The 20,539-nt window shown below is 39.3% G+C and overlaps 1 protein-coding gene across 1 annotated transcript; it reads right to left on the reverse strand.

Annotated features, from left to right (window-relative positions):
- Window positions 1-1,579: 1,579 nt before the first annotated feature.
- On the reverse strand, window positions 1,580-19,617 carry LOC116973746 (vesicular inhibitory amino acid transporter-like). The gene is made up of 2 exons (XM_033022053.1): window positions 19,357-19,617; window positions 1,580-2,731 (listed from the first exon to the last, which is right to left on the reverse strand). The coding sequence occupies exons 1-2, from the start codon at window positions 19,615-19,617 to the stop codon at window positions 1,580-1,582; spliced, it is 1,413 nt and encodes a 470-aa protein (XP_032877944.1).
- Window positions 19,618-20,539: the final 922 nt, after the last annotated feature.

A 20,539-nucleotide genomic window follows, 5' to 3' on the forward strand; every position in this document is an offset into this window, starting at 1 on the left:
GGGATTTAGTTCCCCTTTCTTCAAGGACCGACCGGAGGTTCCGCTGTCACCTCTGCGGGCCACCCTCGGTGAACGTCTTCAAGGACCTTTCTTCAAGGACCGAAAAAATGTCCGCTATTCGGAGCTTTTCGTTATTTGGAATTTCGGATAAAAGGTTGTGCACCTGTATTGGTATTGCATTGGGTTCCAGTCTTAATATTGTGAAGGTGAATGATTTTCAAATGTCAGTATGGTGATATGCTGAGCAAGCATTCTTTTGAAAAATAGTTAGCAATATGTTACCTCCTTGCTGTTGTCCTAACTAGGCTGCTAGATGAGAGACTGAACTCATGACAGGTGCTTAACAGCAGGGAAGGATAGAGCATTCCAGTGGCAGTGGTATAAACCATTCAGGAGCTTACTGTAAAGGATATAAATAATCAAAATAAGCTTCTGCTTCCAATTATTTTTGATGATGATGCATCTTTTAAGAAATGACAAATAGATTCAAATCGTGCCTTGCAAGTGTCAACAATCACAAGCAGTTATGCAAAACAACTTCAGAAGAATGTTGGCTGATAGAAATTGATAGAATAATGAGAGTTTGGTTCCTATCCTCCCTTTTCCTACGGTAAGAGAACAGACAGATTTTTCTGTATTTATTACAGTTAGGTAAAATAAACACTTCAATTCATTGGATATTACTGCATTTCACACAGACTACAGTGATAATTTATTATGACAACAGACTAGGTACGAACCAATTGAATGCTGACTATTATTTACAGTTTAATAATGCTTCATTCTAATCTATATTATGTATAAACAATTTACCCACACAGAGGATCCAGACAGGCTTTCGCTGAAAATAGGAGAAAGGAGAATTATACGTATTTGAACAGAAATAATTGTGCAAAACATATGATCTTGAACAGTTTTAAGTGGATTGATATGTCAACTAGGATGTTTGGGATTGGTAAATTAAAAAGAACATTGCAAGTTTTATCTGCCACAGATTAACTGCAGTGGGACAATTTCATGTCCTTCAAATGGTGAAAACTGTAATTTTAATTGCAGTTGCATGTATCTTAATGGCACCACTTTCTTGGGTGGTTGAGACCATTACTGCAATCAAATCTCCATGAATTTGGGGGTCTTTGTGCAATGCAATGAATAACATGAATACTATGATCATTAAGAAAACTATTTGCCATTCAGTCAGTTGTGGGCCAGGGTGTACTTTTCTGGGTCACACAAAGATACTTTCCATCTCTAGCAACCCTTCATTAAAGGCCATAAAAACACACCTAAAGTCTTCATTTCAGTCCATGCAACTTACTGTATCTAACTACCACCCAACATGCTGTGGGCAAGTTAATCTTGCTGGGCCCAAAGCTGGTCAGGGACCACAGGCTGCAAGTTTATGGCAGATAGTTATTTTGATATGATATGATTGTATTGAACTACACCCAATAAAATATTCGTTAACAGCCCATGATAGCTCTCACACATAGGGCATGCGCAACCCGCTAGGAAGACAAATATACATGATAAGGATATGATCCAGATTAAGCAGCACTAATGAAATGCTTCCTTGGATTTAGCTGCTTTTGAAAGCACCAATTAACCCCTTCACTGAACAGAAGATCCCAGAAAGGCCACATAGTGATCCAAGGAGAAAAATAGAAATGTCCAGGAATCTTTCTAGATTGCCCAGTTTATCCCAGAGGAGCCTCAAGTGAAAAAGTGCAGGAAGGAGAAAAGTCATAACCGCCCCAGTAACACTGCCTGTTAATCCCATTAGGAAGGTGAAGTGTGGCATTAACATAGCCATTAGGAGGGTTAACATTAATAAACTGGCTCTTAAAACCAACGGCCAGATGTGAGTATTTCCATCCATTGATCCCAGATTGAAAATACCACTTTGTACAACTTGCACAGCTGCATAAAAGGGCAATGGATAGGAAAGGAGGGCCTTGCCCACCAAGCACACGTTTACCAACATCCGCAAGTTGAATGGCAGATTATCTGTGATTACTTCCTTCATTTCATTTCCCCAGGTTAAAAATGAGACAAGGACAAAAACTGTTTTAAAGATACATGCAGACAAATGAGTCCAGTTCAACATGCAATCAAAGCTGCTCTTGTTTCTCATGCTGCCTTCAAGTGTGGGCAGGAAAATCTGTGACGTGTAACTGAAAATTATCACCCCCACAGAAACCAAAAACTTTTCAAAATCCACTGAAAATGTTACCTTTCTCCAGGACCATTTCCCCATTTGTGTCATACAGTAGGTAATCACAACGCACAGAACAACAAGATGGACGGCAGAGCAAAGAAGACTTAGCTTTGATACAATTTGAAGATTTTGTATAAAAATACATGGGACCAACATCATTACAGCAATCACAAACCAGGTTTCCTCTGACACTGGCATTTGTGGGAAACTGTGGACCATAAGATTCCCACTCACCACCAAATACAAAATGCAAGTCATTATTAGTTCAGCCACCTGAGCAAAATTAACTATTTTGCCTCCTAGTTTCGGAAATAGTTGCTCACAGCAGGCATTGGCAATGTCTTCATATGATGTCCTCACTCTGACAAGCTGTCCCTCTTCATTTTCTTCATACAGACAGGCGATGAGAATTTTGCCTGTATAGCAGCAAATAACAGCAGCCAACGTGATGAGAAGCAACCCGACATATCCACTGTGCAGAGCAGCATACGGCAAACCCAAGACAAAAATACCCTGTAGAAAACAAAAACAAGAGGTCTCAGGCAAAACTGTCCATTAGCAGTAGGTAATATGTAAAACCACATGCCACAGCTAATAATACATTCATTAATTGGATGCTCTTACCTACCACCATTTAATAGGAAAGGAAGAAATAAATCAAACCAGTGAAAACAGGTGGTTGGAACTCTTAATAAATGTAAGAATTCTTACACTAAAATTACAAACAATAATTTCCAGGCTAATTTCTTTCACATGACAAAGAGTTTTATGATAAGCCAACTGTGTGGCATTCTATGAACTGAAATCTGAGTGGAATAATAATTAGTTTATTTTAAGTGGATTATCACCTCCATTGAAATAACCAAAAGGAAAGTTGCATAAATGCTTGACATTTATATGCTAATACTGCAAGAAGTAATATTGAGGCTGCTTATTTATGAGGAGACAGTTATCCTCTCTCAGGAATAATCAAAGCCTATGAATTATACCAAGCTTAAAAGGAAATATTCCTTTGTCATTTTGGTTCAACCTATAAATAATTGTTAATCCAGTAAATCACACCTAATGAGACTACCCAACAAAGATATAGCTTCAAGACTCATGTTCATTAACTTTGCTAGCAAAAGGTTCTGACATTTATCCTTTATTAATATGCCCACAAGGAAGCTGTACACAAAATATGAAATATTAATAAATCATGTCACTGATAAAAAATAATTATCAAAGTCTGGATGAAAGGTTTTCCTTTTGAAATTGTTACTTAAAAGTTGTTTACATTTCTGAATATTACTTTTACAATAGTTTTGTAAATTACCTGATGTTACTGAACCAAAATCATGGAGGTCTCAGTTATGGAAAACAAACATAAAGACTCTTAAAAACAGGGTCCTTCCAAGTCATCAGATTATTGTTGACTTAATTAGGACAATAAAACTCAATTATAAATTGGCATGTTCAGGCTGGTATAAGATAAATTTTGTAGAATATTATTTACAGGCACTTTAAAATATATATATTTTTCAGGATTAAGAAGTTACTAGCAAAGCCAACATTTATAACCTGACCTATTTGCCCATGCCAAGGTGGTTACTTTCTTGAATTTGTTCATTCCAATGAATTATCTACACAAAGAAGAAGTATATGATTTTATTTTTAAAATGTTACATGAATTGTATTGGAGGGTGAGAAGAGTGCTGTGTGAGAGGAAGAATTGATGAGTAAAAAGTAGAAACTGCAGATGCTGAACATTGGCAATAACATAGGAAATATCAGAAATACACATTAGATCATCCATCTTCAATCTGAAATCGTCTTTCTCCACATCTATTCTATTTCCACTCTTTTGTTCTTAGTTTGGTTTCTCCTGCTCAGAAGTAGAGGGTTTCCTTGACAACTTCCACTTCACCAGCTATTACACTCAACACATCATTCCTGAAATGGGCTACAATACATAGATACATAGACAATAGGTGCAGGAGTAGGCTATTCGGCCCTTTGAGCCAGCACCGCCATTCAATGTGATCATGGCTGATCATCCACAATCAGTCTTCTCCCCATACCCCTTGATTCCGCTAGCGCTAAGAGTTCTATCTAACTCTTGAATGCATCCAGTGAATCAGCCTCCACTGCCTTCTGAGGCAGAGAATTCCACAAATTCACAACTCTCTGTGTGAAAATGTTTTTCCACATCTCAGTTCTAAGTGGCCTACCCCTTATCCTTAAACTGTGGCCCCTGGTTCTGGACTACCCCAACATCGGAAACATGTTTCCTGCATCTAGCATGTCCAATCCCTTAATAATTTTATATGTTTTTATAAGATATCCTCTCATCCTTCTAAATTCCAGTGAATACAAGCCCAGTCACTCCATTCTTTCATTATATGAAAGTCCCGCCATCCCGAGAATTAACCTCGTGAACCTATGCTGCACTCCCTCCATAGCAAGAATGTCCTTCCTCAAATTAGGAGACTAAAACTGCAATGCACAATACTCCAGGTGTGGTCTCACCAGGGCCCTGTACAATTGCAGAAGGATCTCCTTGCTCCTATACTCAACTCCCCTCTTTATGAAGGCCAACATGCCATTAGCTTTCTTCACTGCCTGTTGTCCCTGTATGCTTACTTTCAGTGACTGATGTACTAGGACACCCAGGTCTCATACTTCGCCTTTTCCTAAGCTGACACCATTCAGATAATAATCTGCCTTCAATTTCTTGCCTCCAAAGTGGATAATATTTATCCATATTACACTGCATCTGCCATGCATCTGCCCACTCACCCAACCTGTCCAAGTCACCCTGCATTCTCATAGCATCCTCCTCACAGTTCAAACTGTCACCCAGCATTTTGTCATCTGCAAATTTGCTAATGTTACTTTTAACTCCTTCATCTAAATCATCGTTGTATATTGGATATAGCTGCGGTCCCAGCACCGAGCCTTGCAGCACCCCACTAGTCACTGCCTTCATGAGATTGATCCCTGGGATGGCGGAACTGTCATATGAGGAAAGATTGAAAAGACTAGGCTTGTATTCACTGGAGTTTAGAAGGACGAGGGGGAATCTTATAGAAACATATGAAATTATAAAAGGACTGGACAAGCTAGATGCAGGAAATTTTTCCCCAATGGGGGGTGAGTCCAGAACCAGGGGCCACAGTCTTAGAATAAAGGGGAGGTCATTTAAGACTGAGGTGAGAAAAAACTTTTTCACCCAGAGAGTTGTGAATTTATGGAATTCCCTGCCACAGAGGGCAGTGGTGGCCAAGTCACTGGATGGATTTAAGAGAGAGTTAGATAGAGCTCTAGGGGCTAGTGGAGTCAAGGGATATGGGGAGAAAGCAGGCACGGGTTATTGATAGGGGACGATCAGCCATGATCACAATGAATGGCGGTGCTGGCTCGAAGGGCCAAATGGCCTCCTCCTGCACCTATTTTTTATGTCTATGTCCATGCCTGCCATTCTGAAAGGGACCCGTTAATCTCTACTCTTTGTTTCCTGTTTGCCAATCAATGTTCTATCCATGTCAATACCCTATCCCCAATACCATGTGCTCTAATGTTGCCCCCTAATCTCTGATGTGGGTCCTTATCAAAGGCTTTCCGAAAATCCAGGTACACTATATCCACTGACTCTCCCTTGTCCATTTTGCTTGTTACATCCTCAAAAAATCCCGGAAGATTTGTCAAGTATGATTTCCTTTCTTAACTCCATGCTGACTTGGACCGGTCCTGTTACTGCTATCCAAATACGCCGCTATTACATCTTTGATAATCGACTAAAGCATCTTTCCCATCACCGATGTCAGGCTGACTGGTCTATAATTCCCTGCCATCTCTCTCCTCTTCCTTTCTTGAAAAGTGGGATAACATTAGCTACCCTCCAATCCACAGGAACTAATCCAGAACCTATAGAACATTGGAAAATGATCACAAATGTGTCCACGATTTCACGTGTCCAACTCCTTGAGTACCCTGGGATGCAGACCATCAGGCCCTGTGGATTTATTAGCCTTCAGTCCCATCAGTCTACCCAACACCAATTCCTGACTAATGTGATTTTCCTTCAGTTCCTCCGTCAACCTAGGTCCTCTGTCCCTTAGTACATCTGGGAGATTGTTTGTGTCTTCCTTAGTGAAGACAGAACCAAAGTACATGTACAACTAGTCTGCCATTTCCTTGTTCCCCATAATAAATTCACCTGTTTCTGTCTTCAAGGGACCCACATTTGTCTTAACAATTTTTTTCTCTTCGCATACCTAAAGAAGCTTTTACTATCCTTCTTTATATTCTTGGCTAGCTTACCTTCATACTTCATCTTTTCTCCCCATATTGCCTTTTTAGTTACCTCCTGTTGATCTTTACAAGTTGCCCAATCCTCTGGCTTCCCATTCATCTTTGCTATGTTGTACATCTTCACTTTTATTTTTATACTATCCTTGACTTCCCTTGTCAGCCACGGTCGCCTCATTGCTGTTCCACCGTCATCCCTGTAAGGGTCCCTTTCCTGTCAACTTTGGCCAGCTCCTCCCTCATGCCAATGGTTTTACCTTCTCCCTCTCAAATTGCAGATTAAAACTCATCATATTATGGTCACTACCTCCTAATGGTTCCTTTACCTTGAGTTCCCTTATTAAATGTGGTTCATTACACAACACTAAATCAGGAATTGCCTTCTCCCTGGTAGGCTCCAGTACAAGCTGCTCCATCTCGGAGGCACTCTGCAAACTCCCTTTCTTGGGGTCCAGTACTACCTGATTTTCCCAGTCTACCTGCATGTTAAAATCTCCCATAACCACCATTACCTTTGCTACATGCTAATTTTAGAAACATCTTCTCCTCCACTTCCCTTTCAAGATTACAGAGTGACTGTTATTCATCTCTGCTAATTCACACTCCACAAATTTCCCATACGATTGCAAGAGACGCCCTCTTACTCTTCACTTTGTCAAATGCAGTTATTCCAAACAATCCTTTCTCTTTAAACCAGTTGCAATTCATTGAATTTGTTCTCTTGCATTCAGTGCTCACAATATGGCCTCCTCCATACAGGAGAAAACAAATGTAGATTGGACAACTGCTTTGAAGAACATTTTATTCAGTCCACAAGGGTACGTTGAACTTCCAGCTGCCTGCTCCTTTAATTCTCCATCACATTGCCACTGGGAATTCTCCATCTTTCACATTTTGCAGTTTTCCATTCAACCATGAACATCAATGCGATTTTCTCTCTCCAGAAATGCTGCTTAACCAGTTGAATATTTCTGTACTCCTGATGTATCAGTTATTGTTAATAGTATTTCAGCGCCCTTTCTGAACTAGGAGCACTACCAATTCTGCATTTAGCTTCTCATTGTGCCCACCCTATCACAAACATCCCCTTTGTTCTCTGTTGATCAAGACATGTTTTATTTCTAACTTTTTCTCGCTCTGATGAAATGTTGACTCTGTTTCCGTTTTCACTAATACTGTTGGATCTGTTGAATAGTTCCAGTATTTTCTGCTTTCACTTAAAGAGCTAATGAGAGCTGTTGTAGGAAGAAGACAAGGGCAGAGAGACACTGATAATAGTAAGTAAACATCTCAGAATGAACTATGATATCTGAGTTTATTTTAATACAACCTTAAAATAAATGCACTTAAAATATTTGTCTTATATTTATTTGTGATTGTCCAGTGATTAGATTAAAGACCAGGGAGCATCTGTTTGCCAAAGGCTCATTCCGGCCAGATGTGTTCAGTAAATTTGAAAATATTTGTCCACATCAATGATTCTCAAATGCCTGTGGGCAGAAAATATTCCTCTCCTTATCCACCATCTCTTCTTTCTTTTTTTTCTATCTTTGTTCCATATTCTCTCATGTCTCTTTGAGCACATTTAAATCACTTTCTCTTCACTCACTTCTCCTTCATTTCTGTGGATTTCTTTCCACATGTAGTACGTTTTTTTCTCCTTTCTCCTTCTTTAATTCTGTACTTTTCTGGAAAGTGTGGCTTAATGGGCACCAGCAGACTTATTCAAGTGGCTGGTGTTCAGATGAGCTTGAATAATGCAAATTTGCAGATTCTTTATCTGACTGCAGCAGACAATCCTCATGGTGTGAAACATCCAAGTAGGATCATTGTCCCTCTTATGTGGGTATATTGAGAGGGCTTGGGAATGGGGAAACAGCAAAATCCATACAAAGCCTACTCCTAATGTAAGTAGAGGACATGCACGTCCACAGTGAGCCTTTCCAAAAAATGGTCAATGATAAGGACCTGCATGCGCTCGTGCTGCTGTTCTGCTTGTTCTTCTTCCATCCCAGCACACAACTGTGTCCACCTATTTCCCTTACTCATCTTGTGTGAAGAATGAAATCAGCCAAAGACCAGCCAAAAATATGTAATTTGTGTATAATGTTCAGTATTGTTGTGCTGTGTTCCAGAAGTGGTACCGATAACACCACTGACACCACTGGTGGCTATCGTCCTCCTTAATTCCCATGAGGTTGACCATTTAGTTCCACTGATCATGAGGCCAAAATGGTTCTCCATCACTGGTAGACTTGAAGCCAAGGAAAGTCCATTTAATTCTTGATAAAGAACAACTGAAACTCATATTAAAAAACTGCACACAAATGTGAAATGTATCAATGTCTAAACCTGTGATAATTGAAGTGCTATGTCTCATATTTTGGAAATGATGAATATTATTATTTTGTAATATCTTAGAAAGACCTCCACCTGCACGAAATTTTGCAAAGAACCAATTAGTCAGTGAAAGCAATACATAGAATACAAATTCACCTTCAAACAAAAAAAACTACTTAGTATTCACATTTTCAGAAAAGTTAAAACAATCATTAATTTACATATTTTAAAAAGGCTTGTTAAAAATATTGCTGCTCTCAAATCATTAAGCTGAGGTTAATTTGTTTATTTTGAATTTTGATTAATTCCACGAGAAAATGCTGCAGTTATGTAACAAAAAGAAATTTGTTCTCTGTTGATTTGAAAAATATGTTTTTGCGTTATCATCGTTCTATTGTAGGAAGAACACATGATTCTTAATGAGTGCTTTAGCTGTAAAATCAATTCCTGAATAAACTTCACAATTCAATATTAATCTTATGCCACTGCTCATAACTTGAGAAAGGCTAGTTTTTAATGCCATTAAACTGTAATATTTTATCTCTTCTAGGTTTAAAAATGGTCTAAGATCACATTTGATTTGTCTGTTCTTTTTACTTTAAAATGTAGTGCTAATGTAATTAACCGTGTTTCAAGTTTTATTATATAAAAGGCTAATAAATTGTATTGAATTGTCTCCTATAAAGAAAACTGCCTGTAATTTTATTGATTTTTCTTTTGTCGCATTGGGTCAAATTCTCCAGCAATGGTGAGATTGGTGACTTAAAGTGTAAATTCAGCATTTGGCTGTTGATCTGATCAAAGTTTTCAGTATTGATAGTAATTAAATTCCTTAGCAAGCATGGCTGTGGTTGTCTTTACAGAGTGTCACAGCATCCCTCAATCTGTCCTAGAACATATTACGAAGGTTATTTTATGATTTTTCCTTCACGATAAATGTTAGAAATCTGAAATACAAACAGTCATTGCTCCAAAAACTCAGCAGTTAGCTTCTGATAGTACTGCAATGGAAATGAATCGGATATCAGATGGTGTGTGACACTTGAGCATGCTAAGACAATTGCCCCTCCTCTATGCTGCAAATGCTGGACTCCTATCTGTGTGTCAGCTCTAATGCAACGACAGCTGTAAAGATGACAAGCACTTGCTGCTTTGTTGAGGAAGATGATGTGGTCGTACCTGTCAATGCCAGAGAGTTGTGGTGCAACTGGTAGGATGTAGCATTTTTGTAGATATATTCAACCACCATGAGCACTCACATTAAATTACTGAACATTACTGAATGTAAGCTCTGGAGTTTTATTTCATTCACTGTCAGATGTATTCTCCCACAACTTGAGAGAGACTTCTGAAATGTTGCAAGATAAACCACCCACTTCTCTGTTAAGGCTTCCAGTGGAGCAAGAGACAACCATGGAGTGTACTCTAGGCCATTGAGTGCCATAAATTCTTTGGCAGTTACTTTCACAATATATTTCACTACCTACAAGTTACTGCATCCATTACTTCACCATCTCAGCACTCCTTTAAAAGGCACCAGCTTTCTTACGGTGCCATAGGCTAACTTTATTTGTTAAAACACATCATTAAAGTGGACCTACTTATGATACAATAAGGCGGGCTACAGTATGGTTACAGTATCCCTCAGATTCCTCTCAAGTAACTTCCCTACCACATATTTTAGGCTCACTGGTCTATAGTTCCAAGGCTTTCCCTTGCAGCCCTTCTTAAATAGAAGCGCAACATTAGTCACCCTCCAGTCTTCCATCAACTCACCGTGTCTATTGATGATTCATATATCTCAGTCAGGGCTCCTGCAATTTATTCTCTATCTTCCCACTGTGTGCTCAGATATATTTGATCAGGCCCAAGAGATTTTCTACCTTCCTATGCCTTAAGACATCCAGCACCTCCTCGACAATAATACAAACTTTCCTCAAGACACCTCCATTAACTTTCCAAAGTTCTCCACTCTTCATGTCATTCAAGATGCCTATGCTTGTAAATGCCTGAGAGGCTAAAAGTAAACAAGTGACCTGGCGCGTCCAAATGCCAATGCTTCATTGACTTGATGATCGTTGAAGATATTAGAATGTCCACAAGAAGTATTTGACAAGAGAAAGGTAGCACTGTAATGAATTGATTGAATTGAATTGAATTGAATACTTTATTGTCACATGTGACAAGTCAAAGTGAAATTCTTTGCTTACAAGCTTTGCTTGCTTTAAGCTCTTGTAACACTAAGCCATAGAACTGAAGAAGTTACTCTTGAATTTAAGTGCCGTAAAGTATAGTTTATCTGGTATTTATGCATCCAAAATTCTCATGCATGCAGCTTTAGTTTTAACTCATTGATTTAAATCTCGCCAGTTGATCCATGGACAATTAGTTGTAATTAATTTTATAAAAACTAGATTTACCAAAATGAACTCAAATAGTGAATTTTATTTTGTATCATGCAAAATGTGTGATAAAACATGTTTAGTTTATTTACATGTATACAGAAGGGCAGTACAGTTATAACTGAGTAACACCAACATCTGCAAAGATTTGGTACTTTGTGTGATGGTGAGTGCAGTCATTCATTTGAATTATTTTTGCTGGATGTTACATAAATCCATTTTAGCCTTAAATTATGGAATTACAATGTAAAAAGAATGTTATTGAACAGGATATGGAGATGACATAAAGTTCCACAATTTATTTAAAGGCTTATGCATAGAATACCAATGAGAGTTGTACAGTAATTTTTTTTAACAGCTTTCGTGGAACTGGCATATTAATGCAACTGCCATCCCACATGGATGCTGATAGTACACTATATAGGATTTTGTTTTGACATTGAAGCCTGATGCTTATTTTGTCCAACAATGTGCTGTAGAGGTGGTCTGATGTGCGTGTGTGTGTGAGAGAGAGAGAGAGAGAGAGAGAGAGAGAGAGATAAAGTTTAAAGAGGTTAAAAAACATTAAACCAGAGACAGATGTAAATGTATCACAAAGATGTGCAAATTGTCCTTTGGTCAACTGGGGAGATTTAACCCAATGAGTTAAAATTCAGCAATAGTGCTAAAGCTTGAAACTGAGTATCCAGGAGGAACAGATAGCGTCTCTACAAATGAAGGTTCATCACTCTGACATCGCCCAAGGCTAATATTATACTTTCAGAGGAAGTCAAGGCAACCAGTTCTTCCATGTCAGCTCATTAGGACAAGGTTGGATACATTTCTGGAAACACTACTAACTGCAAGTATCCATTCAAAAGGTCCCTTCTCTAATACTGTTATTTTTTCTGTTAACCAAGGAGTCAAATTCTACATTAACACCATGCATTTATATTAACCTTAGATACCATATGCATGCCACTTTGTAATTAGAATATATTTAATGCTGAATTATTATGATATACTTGAATGAGATAAAATTAGATATCCTTATGGGACAAATTTATGGGTAATTTTCTGAACTGAATGTTAATCTTCAGATATATCCTTGACAAATTAAGATGAACAGATAATGATCTGTATGGTATGCTTGCTGAACATCCATGTCATGAAATTGGTATTCTTATACAGTGTTGCTATCTGTAACATAATAAAAGGTTGTTAAAAAGTTAATGGCCCAGTTCGTCCTGTTCATAATATCATATAATTGAATCACAGAAACAGGCACTTTTTGTCCATCTTGTTTGTGCCAACTATGTTGACCTCTCTGCCTACCTTAGGTCCATATTACTGCATACCTTTCCTATCAAAATTCATGTCCAAATACCTATTACGCTTTGTAATTGTTATCTGCCTACACCACGACCTCCGGCAGCTCATCTCATTAAACCACCACTCCAGAGATCTAACCAACGTTTTGCGTAACTGCAACATGGCATCCCAGCTCTTATATTTATGAAGGCAAGCATAAAAAATATCACTTCACTACGGATCCATCTGATTTACGACTTTTAGCAATACGGACTGTAAAGAGCTCAAGACTCACACAGGTTGAAACACAAGCATCTTTATTGTTCAGGTCATTAACTACACAGCAGGTCATCCATCACATGTTCACACTGCTACTCTAACTGGTAGACAGTGGGCAGGATCTTACACTATGAATCTTATAATTAGGCGGGGTTATAATTACTAAGCATTCTAATTAGCTAACATGCTATAGCCAATGCTACATCTCTTCTATAAATGAAAGGTAGATACAGCGTTATCACTACGACGAGTAAATAAATTGTTAAATGCAAAGTTTCACATCTAATAATAATGGGGTTAAACATAGTCGCCATATCTAACAGGCGGCTTACTAACCCGCCCGGTCCTCGTACGGTAAGGAGCTGCCTCATCAACCTTTTCTTCCTAAAAGTTAAGGGCACATTTAGGTGAGCCTAAGGGGCTCTGGGGAGACACCGTAGGGGAAGACAGTCGTGGGGGCACCGGTGAACCGGTTACAAAGGGGGAAGGGGGAGCAGACCAACACGGGGAGTGTTGGGGAGCAGCAGCTGCAGGTACGGGAACGGCTGGAACAGCGATCACTTTAAAGTTCAGTGGAGGTGCGTCAGGACCTTGGTGCACCGGACATCGTTCCTTCACTGGAAGGAGGTGTTGACAGTTGCATCTGTAGATGGTGCCACCAACATCGACAGGTAGGAACGTGGTTCCTTTGCGGGGCCATGGATGAACCCCAGTTTGGTATGTCCTTTGTCTGTCTATAGGCAAACCACTTGGCCTTGGATTAGTGGCTTAAGTGGCTTCCTGGTTTTGTCGTAGGCACGTTTCTGCACGTCTCGATTGGATCGTACCTGCTTTTGAACTACAGCAGGGCTGAAAACTTTGGGCTTTAAGTGATCCTGTGGCAGCCGAGGCCTCGTTCGGCGGGACATCAGGCGCTGGGCTGGAGAGCCTAAAACATTGTCTCTAGCAATATTTCTCAAGTTCAACAGGTCCAGGTAGACATCAGATTTGGCCAGGTAGGAGCGTTCCATAAGTTGTTTAGCACTTCGGAAAGCACGTTCGGCAAGTCCGTTGGACTGTGGGTATTCTGGGCTGCTGGTGACATGTTGAAAGTTCCACCGTTTGGCAAAGTCTTTGAATTTTTGGCTGGTGAATTGAGTCCCGTTGTCAGTCTGAAGGCGAGCTGGAATGCCATGTATGGAGAAATACTGTCGGAGTAGCTGGACGACTATTTCTGACACCATGTAAAGAGGCGGACTCACACAGGTTGAAACACAAGCATCTTTATTGTTCAGGTCATTAACTACACAGCAGGCCATCACACGTTCACACTGCTACTCTAACTGGTAGACAGTGGGCAGGATCTTACACTATGAATCTTACAATTAGGCGGGGTTATATTTACTAAGCATTCTAATTGGCTCACTTGCTATAGCCAATCTACATGGACTCTCACCACAAGATCAGTGTGTGCATCAACACTCCTACCGATTGCTCCTACTTGAATTTTATTCCCAAAATCTCATATTTGTCTGAATTAAATTCCACCTGCCACTGCTCTGCTCATCTCTACAGATGATCTAAGTACTACTGTACCTTAGACAAACCTTTTTTTGTATCTAAAACTCCACCAATGTTTGCATCACCTTTAGATTAAAAATGTCATTGATCTAAAGAGAAACAAAGGGTTAAAAATTGTATAATGTATGCTGTTTCTACTATTTATGATATGGAATGATTGTTTTATATTAATTGATATCTGACTTCTTATATAGAGTTTGGATTAATAGAGATCTGGCTTCATGTTTGATATGCTTGCAGACAAAGAAATATGTCATAGTAAATTAGTTTGTCTTCAGTGTTTACTTGGAAAGTGTCTCATATTCCTTCTATCATCAATATTGACTGATATGTAAAAACTATATGTTTCAAATTGATATTTCATACCAGCAGAAGTGAATACTCTTTGAGGTTTCTAATTTATTAAATGATGCATGTTTTATTTAGATTATTAAACATTTAAACCAAAAGCTTTCAATGATGGTCTCGAAAGGGAATATTCTGCTGCATTGATATTCTCTTTTTATTGAAAGCGGGATGATGAGATTTTGTAAATTTCACTTGCATCCAACCAGACATTGATAGTTAATGTCTTAAAATAGTTCCCCATCAAAGGTTTGAAGGCATATAATTGAAGGGAATGCAGTGTCAGGACCATGGTATAGCGCACACATCTTCATCCAATTTGCTCCAGGGTGAAAAAAATCAAATGGCAATTTTATGCTCTCAAATCATCATTTAATATAATTAAAAGGGCAGGTTGATTTGTACTCAGTTTCCAGGTTTTTGGCCATGTCACAGGTTCCATTTACAGCTCTGATAAACCTGAATTGATGCAGGATTTGCAGATGCAGCAAGCTGTAGGCAATGAAATCAAACGTCCTGTCATTTTACCAAATCAGGGATCTCCCATTTCAAACACAATTACATCATAACGACAGTAAAATATGTGCCTGAGGATGCTTAGGTTTAGCAATGTGGCAGTGACAAGATTGACGCTGTATGAAATTCCCACTCAATAAGCAACATGAGCACAGTTTTGTCACTGGCTATTAAGATGGTTGTAATTTTGAATTTTGAAGGCATCAAATTTTGTTTCAGGTGAGCGTTTGAATGACAAGGAAGTTAGTTCATTCACAAGTTCTCCGCAGCCTTTCACATGATTGCCCACACCGTCATCTTCAAACAATGGGAATTAGAGAAACAAATATACTGGGAGATTACAGACAGCTGCAAAACTATCAGAATTTTCAAAGAAGTGGATTTCAACTTTCCCAGTGTAGACTGGGACTCTGAAGTGCAAAGGGCTAAGACGGGATGGAATCTATCAAGTGTGTTCAGAAAAGTTTTCTCAGACAATATGCAGATGGCCCCACAAGGGAAAGGGCAAAGCTTGACCTATTCTTATGGAATTGGGCAGGACAAGTGACTGAAGTGTCAATTAGTGAGCATTATGGGACCAGTGACCACAGATCCTTTAGATTTTAAATAGTTACGGATAAGGAACAGGCTGGTCGACGTTAAAGTTTTGTATTGGGGCAAGGCCAACTTTGATAGTAGTAGACAGGATCTTATAAAAGTTGATTTTGTAGGTGGTTTGCAGACAACCGGATGTCCGGAAAGTCGGGTGCTTTTAAAAGTGTGATAGTGAGAGTACAAGATATGTATGTTCCTGTTAGAGGGAAGGGCAAGGCAGGTAGGAGTAAAGAATCCTGAATGAGAGAAATTGGGGCTCTGATCAGGAAAATGAAGGAGGCATGTGTCAGGTATAAGCAGCAAAGTATGTATCCATGGAGGAGTACAGGGGATTGAGGAGCATACATAAGAAGGAAATAAGGAGGGCAAAAAGAGGGCATGAGATAGGTCTTCCAGATAAGATTAAGAAGAATGCAAAGAAATGTTATAAATATATTAAGGAAAAGGGGGTAACTAGAGAGAGAATAAGGCACTCAGAAACCAAAATGGTCCTCTATATGTGGAAATGCAAGAGATGGGCCAAGGTCCTCATTGAATATTTCTCCTCTGTTTTACCGTGGAGATGAAGATGAATGAATTTGAGAAAGCTAATGGAGATATATTCAGGATAGCTCATATTTCAATTGAGGAGTGCTGGACGTACTAAAATAAATCTCCCAGGCCTGGTCAGATATATCCTATGAGGTTAACGAGAAGAAATTGCAGGAGTCCAGACAGAGATTTACAAATCATTATTAGACACAGGTGAGGTGCAGGAAGACTGAAGGGTGGCTAATGTTGTGCCTAATGTAAGAAGGACTGCAAAGAAAATTCTAAGAACTACATATGAGTGAGCCCAACTTCTGTGGTAGGAGAGTTGTGGAGGGGATTCTAAGGAATAAGATACACAGTGCCCTCCATAATGTTTGGGACAAAGACCCATCATTTATTTATTTGCCTCTGTACTACACAATTTGAGATTTGTAACAGAAAAAATCACATGTGGTTAAAGTGCACATTGTCAGATTTTATTAAAGGTAATTTTTATACATTTTGGTTTCACCATATAGAAATTACAGCAGTGCCCCCATTTCAGGGCACCATAATGTTTGGGACACATTGCTTCACAGGCATTTGTATTTGCTCAGGTGTGTTCAATTGCCTCCTTAATGCAGGTATAAGAGAGCTCTCAGCACCTAGCCTTTCCTCCAGTCTTTCCATCACCTTTGGAAATGTTTATTGCTGTTTATCAACATGAGGACCATATGACAGCCTCGCCATCCCGGGAATTAACCTTGTAAACCTACGCTGCACTCTCTCAAAGTATGGAGGAGAGAAGGAACTGCCCAGGACCCAAAGCATGGTGGGGGTGTTATGGCCTGGGCATTTATGGCTGCTGAAGGTACTGGGTCACTTATCTTCATTGTTGACACAACTGCTGATGGTAGTTGCATAATGAATTCTGAAGTGTATAGATACATCCTATCTGCTCAAGTTTAAACAAATGCCTCAAAACTCATTGGCTGGCAGTTCATTCTACAGCAAGACAATGATCCCAAACATTCTGATAAAGCAACAAAGGAGTTTTTCAAAGCTAAAAAAAAGGTCAATTCTTGAGTGGCCAAGTCAATCACCCGATCTGAACCCAATTGAGCATGCCTTTTATATGCTGAAGAAAAAACTAAAGGGGACTAGCCCCCAAAACAATCATAAGCTAAAAATGACTGCAATACAGGCCTGGCAGAGCATCACCAGAGAAGATACCCAGCAACTGGTCAAGTCTGAAGAAGTCTAGTGGAATCAAGAGATATGGGGAGAAGGCAGGCACGGGTTATTGATTTGGGACAATCAGCATTGATCACAATGAATGGCGGTGCTGGCTCGAAGGGCCGAATGGCCTCCTCCTGCACCTATTTTCTATGTTTCTAACTGGTGATGTCCATGAATCGCAGACTTCAAGCAGTCATTGCATGCAAAGGATATGCATCAAAATGCTAAATATCACTACTTTCATTTACATGACATTGCTGTGTCCCAAACAATATGGTGCCCTGAAAAGGGGGCGGGGGGAGGGGGGGGGGGGCATGTATAAACACTGCTGTAATTTCTACATGGTGAAACCAAAATGTATAGAAATGACCTTTATTAAAAATTGACAGTGTGCATTTTAACCACATGTGATTTTTTTTCTATTACAAATCTCAAATTGTGGAGTACAGAGGCAAATAAATGTCCCAAACATTACGGAGGGCACTGTATATGGATTTGGAACGAAACAAATCAACCCAATACAATTCATTTAATTTATTAAATGCGCATTATCTCAAGCCAAACCTGACAAGAATTTTGACAGCCTCCGTGTGTTTAAAACGTTCCAGAAACTATTTTCCACCAGAAATGGCTTGCCATCGACATTAAAACTCAAGTCGATAACTGCATTTCTGAGAATGTTGGGATGGGCTATCTGATGAAGAAACTCTGTCAGAACATGGTTGGAAACTCTTATAATGGGAATGTAACTTTCGCACAGGTCAGTGTGAGATGAAACTGGAAAACATGGAGAATATCCAAGTGATTAGCATCGAGTATTAGAAGTGATGCCTGATTCCATCTAAACCCACCACCTCTTAATATCGGATTCATGACATTTATTGTTTGTTTTGCTATCCCCACATATCCTTTATTTTGTCGCCTGTCATAAGACTGTCATAACTGTTCAAGAAGGAACTGCGGATGCTGGAAAATTGAAGGTAGACAAAATTGCTGGAGAAACTCAGCGGGTGCAGCAGCTTCTATGGAGCGAAGGAAATAAGCAACGTTTCGGCCGAAACCCTTCTTCAGACTGCTGGATTAAGCGAGCGACAGTGGCTACAAATGCAAGGAATACTCTTTCTTGAGTATTCCTTGCATTTGTAACTCACCGGGTCAGGTAGCATCTCTGTAGAATATGGATAGGCAACGATTTGCGTTGGGACCCATTATCAGACTTTTTCAATCATCAGTGGAAAAGGGTGCCGACCCGTAACGTCGTCTGTCCATGTTCTCCAGAGATGCTGCCTGAAACGCAAAGGACTCCAGAACTTTGTGACATTTAGTGTAAACCAGCATCCAAAGTTCATTTTATCTACCTTTCAATTTGAGGATTTGTGTTTCACTCACCTTTTAATTACTTTGAGGATCACTTTAAAGTTGCCCGCTGACCTCCAACACCGGTCATATTTCTCCTCTGTTATAAGGTAGGCACAAGGTATATAGGCACAAAATGCTGGATATATATATTATATATATATATATATATATATATATATATATATATAAACAGAGGAGAAATATGACTCCGATGTTGGATGCGGGCGATTTTAAAGTATATATATATATATATATATATATATTCTCATCTTAATAATTCGCCCTTTTGCAGTCATCAGCCTTCACTTGATTCATAACTTCGAAATTAAATTGGTCAGGATTTTAAAGATATTTTTGTTGAAAATACATGTCGGCCCTCTTATATCGAAATGCAAACCGAGCCTTTAAACCTACCTGGATCGCATTGGTGACATTCCAACCGGCTTCCCATGTAGTAATGTGACAGGTATCGCCGAGCCCAGGCTGTGCTTGGGCACTTTCCAACTCCCCAGGTTCAGATGGCAGCTCATGCTCCTCCATTCTTTCCCGCAGGGTTTCACTCTGGTCACTGTTCAATTCGTCGCGCTTGGCAAAACTCAGCCTTTCTTCGTCCACGTGAAACCGGTATCGTTGCCTGTTGAGCAAGTTGTTGATCGCGTCTTGAAAGTTCACCATGACCTTGGAGGCAGACATTCTTTAAAGAAGACTTTAAAGGGAAGATTACGGAATTCGTCCTATTTGAGAAGTAAAACTCTGTAAATTAGGTTTTGTTTGCTCCAACAAAAAGCAGAGGCGACAATACTATGAAAGTTTCTCTTGACTTTTACAAAATTGAAGTCAGAAGTCGCTGCTCAATTTATTCGGCAGTTTCCCGTATCAAGATAACTATGCTCCATAGGAGACAAACTTCACTGGAATCTCTACCACCAGACTTGTGGAGAAGCTGTGAACCATAGACATGAGCCAGCTCACAGCCTTCAAACTTAAATTTGAAATCATAATTTTTCGTATTTCAACAGCATTTGAGAGTATTTTCACTCTCTCGTATTCAAGCACCAGGTGACTAATACATGAATGTATGAATCCATCCTGCATCAATCATACACGTCAAATCAACCACCTGACAGACCATTTTGCCACTTTATTTTGCAACAGTTTAGTTTCAGAAAACAAGACAGTAAATACCTTATTATAGCAAAGTTTCTTTCCTTCCCATGTTTGTAAGATTCCATGATATCAGTTTGCTGGTGGCAACTTTCAAATCATTATTTCTTTGGAAGAATTTACCCCAACAGTGAGAAGGAAATAATTGTTAGTGTCATGATAATTCCTAACCCTGATTTTGTTTTATTAATAAATGTATGATTATAAATCTGGCATAATTTTCAAAATGGCACAACAACTATTTACCACACCACTTGGGAAGTATAATAGCCAATTATGCAGCTAACAGTAAATAAAAGGGGCATGGCTATCCCCACCTTCAATGGCATGGTGCCAGCAATGAAGGCAAAGGAAAACAGTGAACATTTTCAACTTGTTAGATAGAACATAGCAACATAGAAAAATAGGTGTAGGAGTAGGCCATTCGGCCCTT

The sequence above is a fragment of the Amblyraja radiata genome, chromosome 5 (genome assembly GCF_010909765.2).
Source record: "Amblyraja radiata isolate CabotCenter1 chromosome 5, sAmbRad1.1.pri, whole genome shotgun sequence".
Taxonomy (NCBI): Eukaryota; Metazoa; Chordata; class Chondrichthyes; order Rajiformes; family Rajidae; genus Amblyraja; species Amblyraja radiata.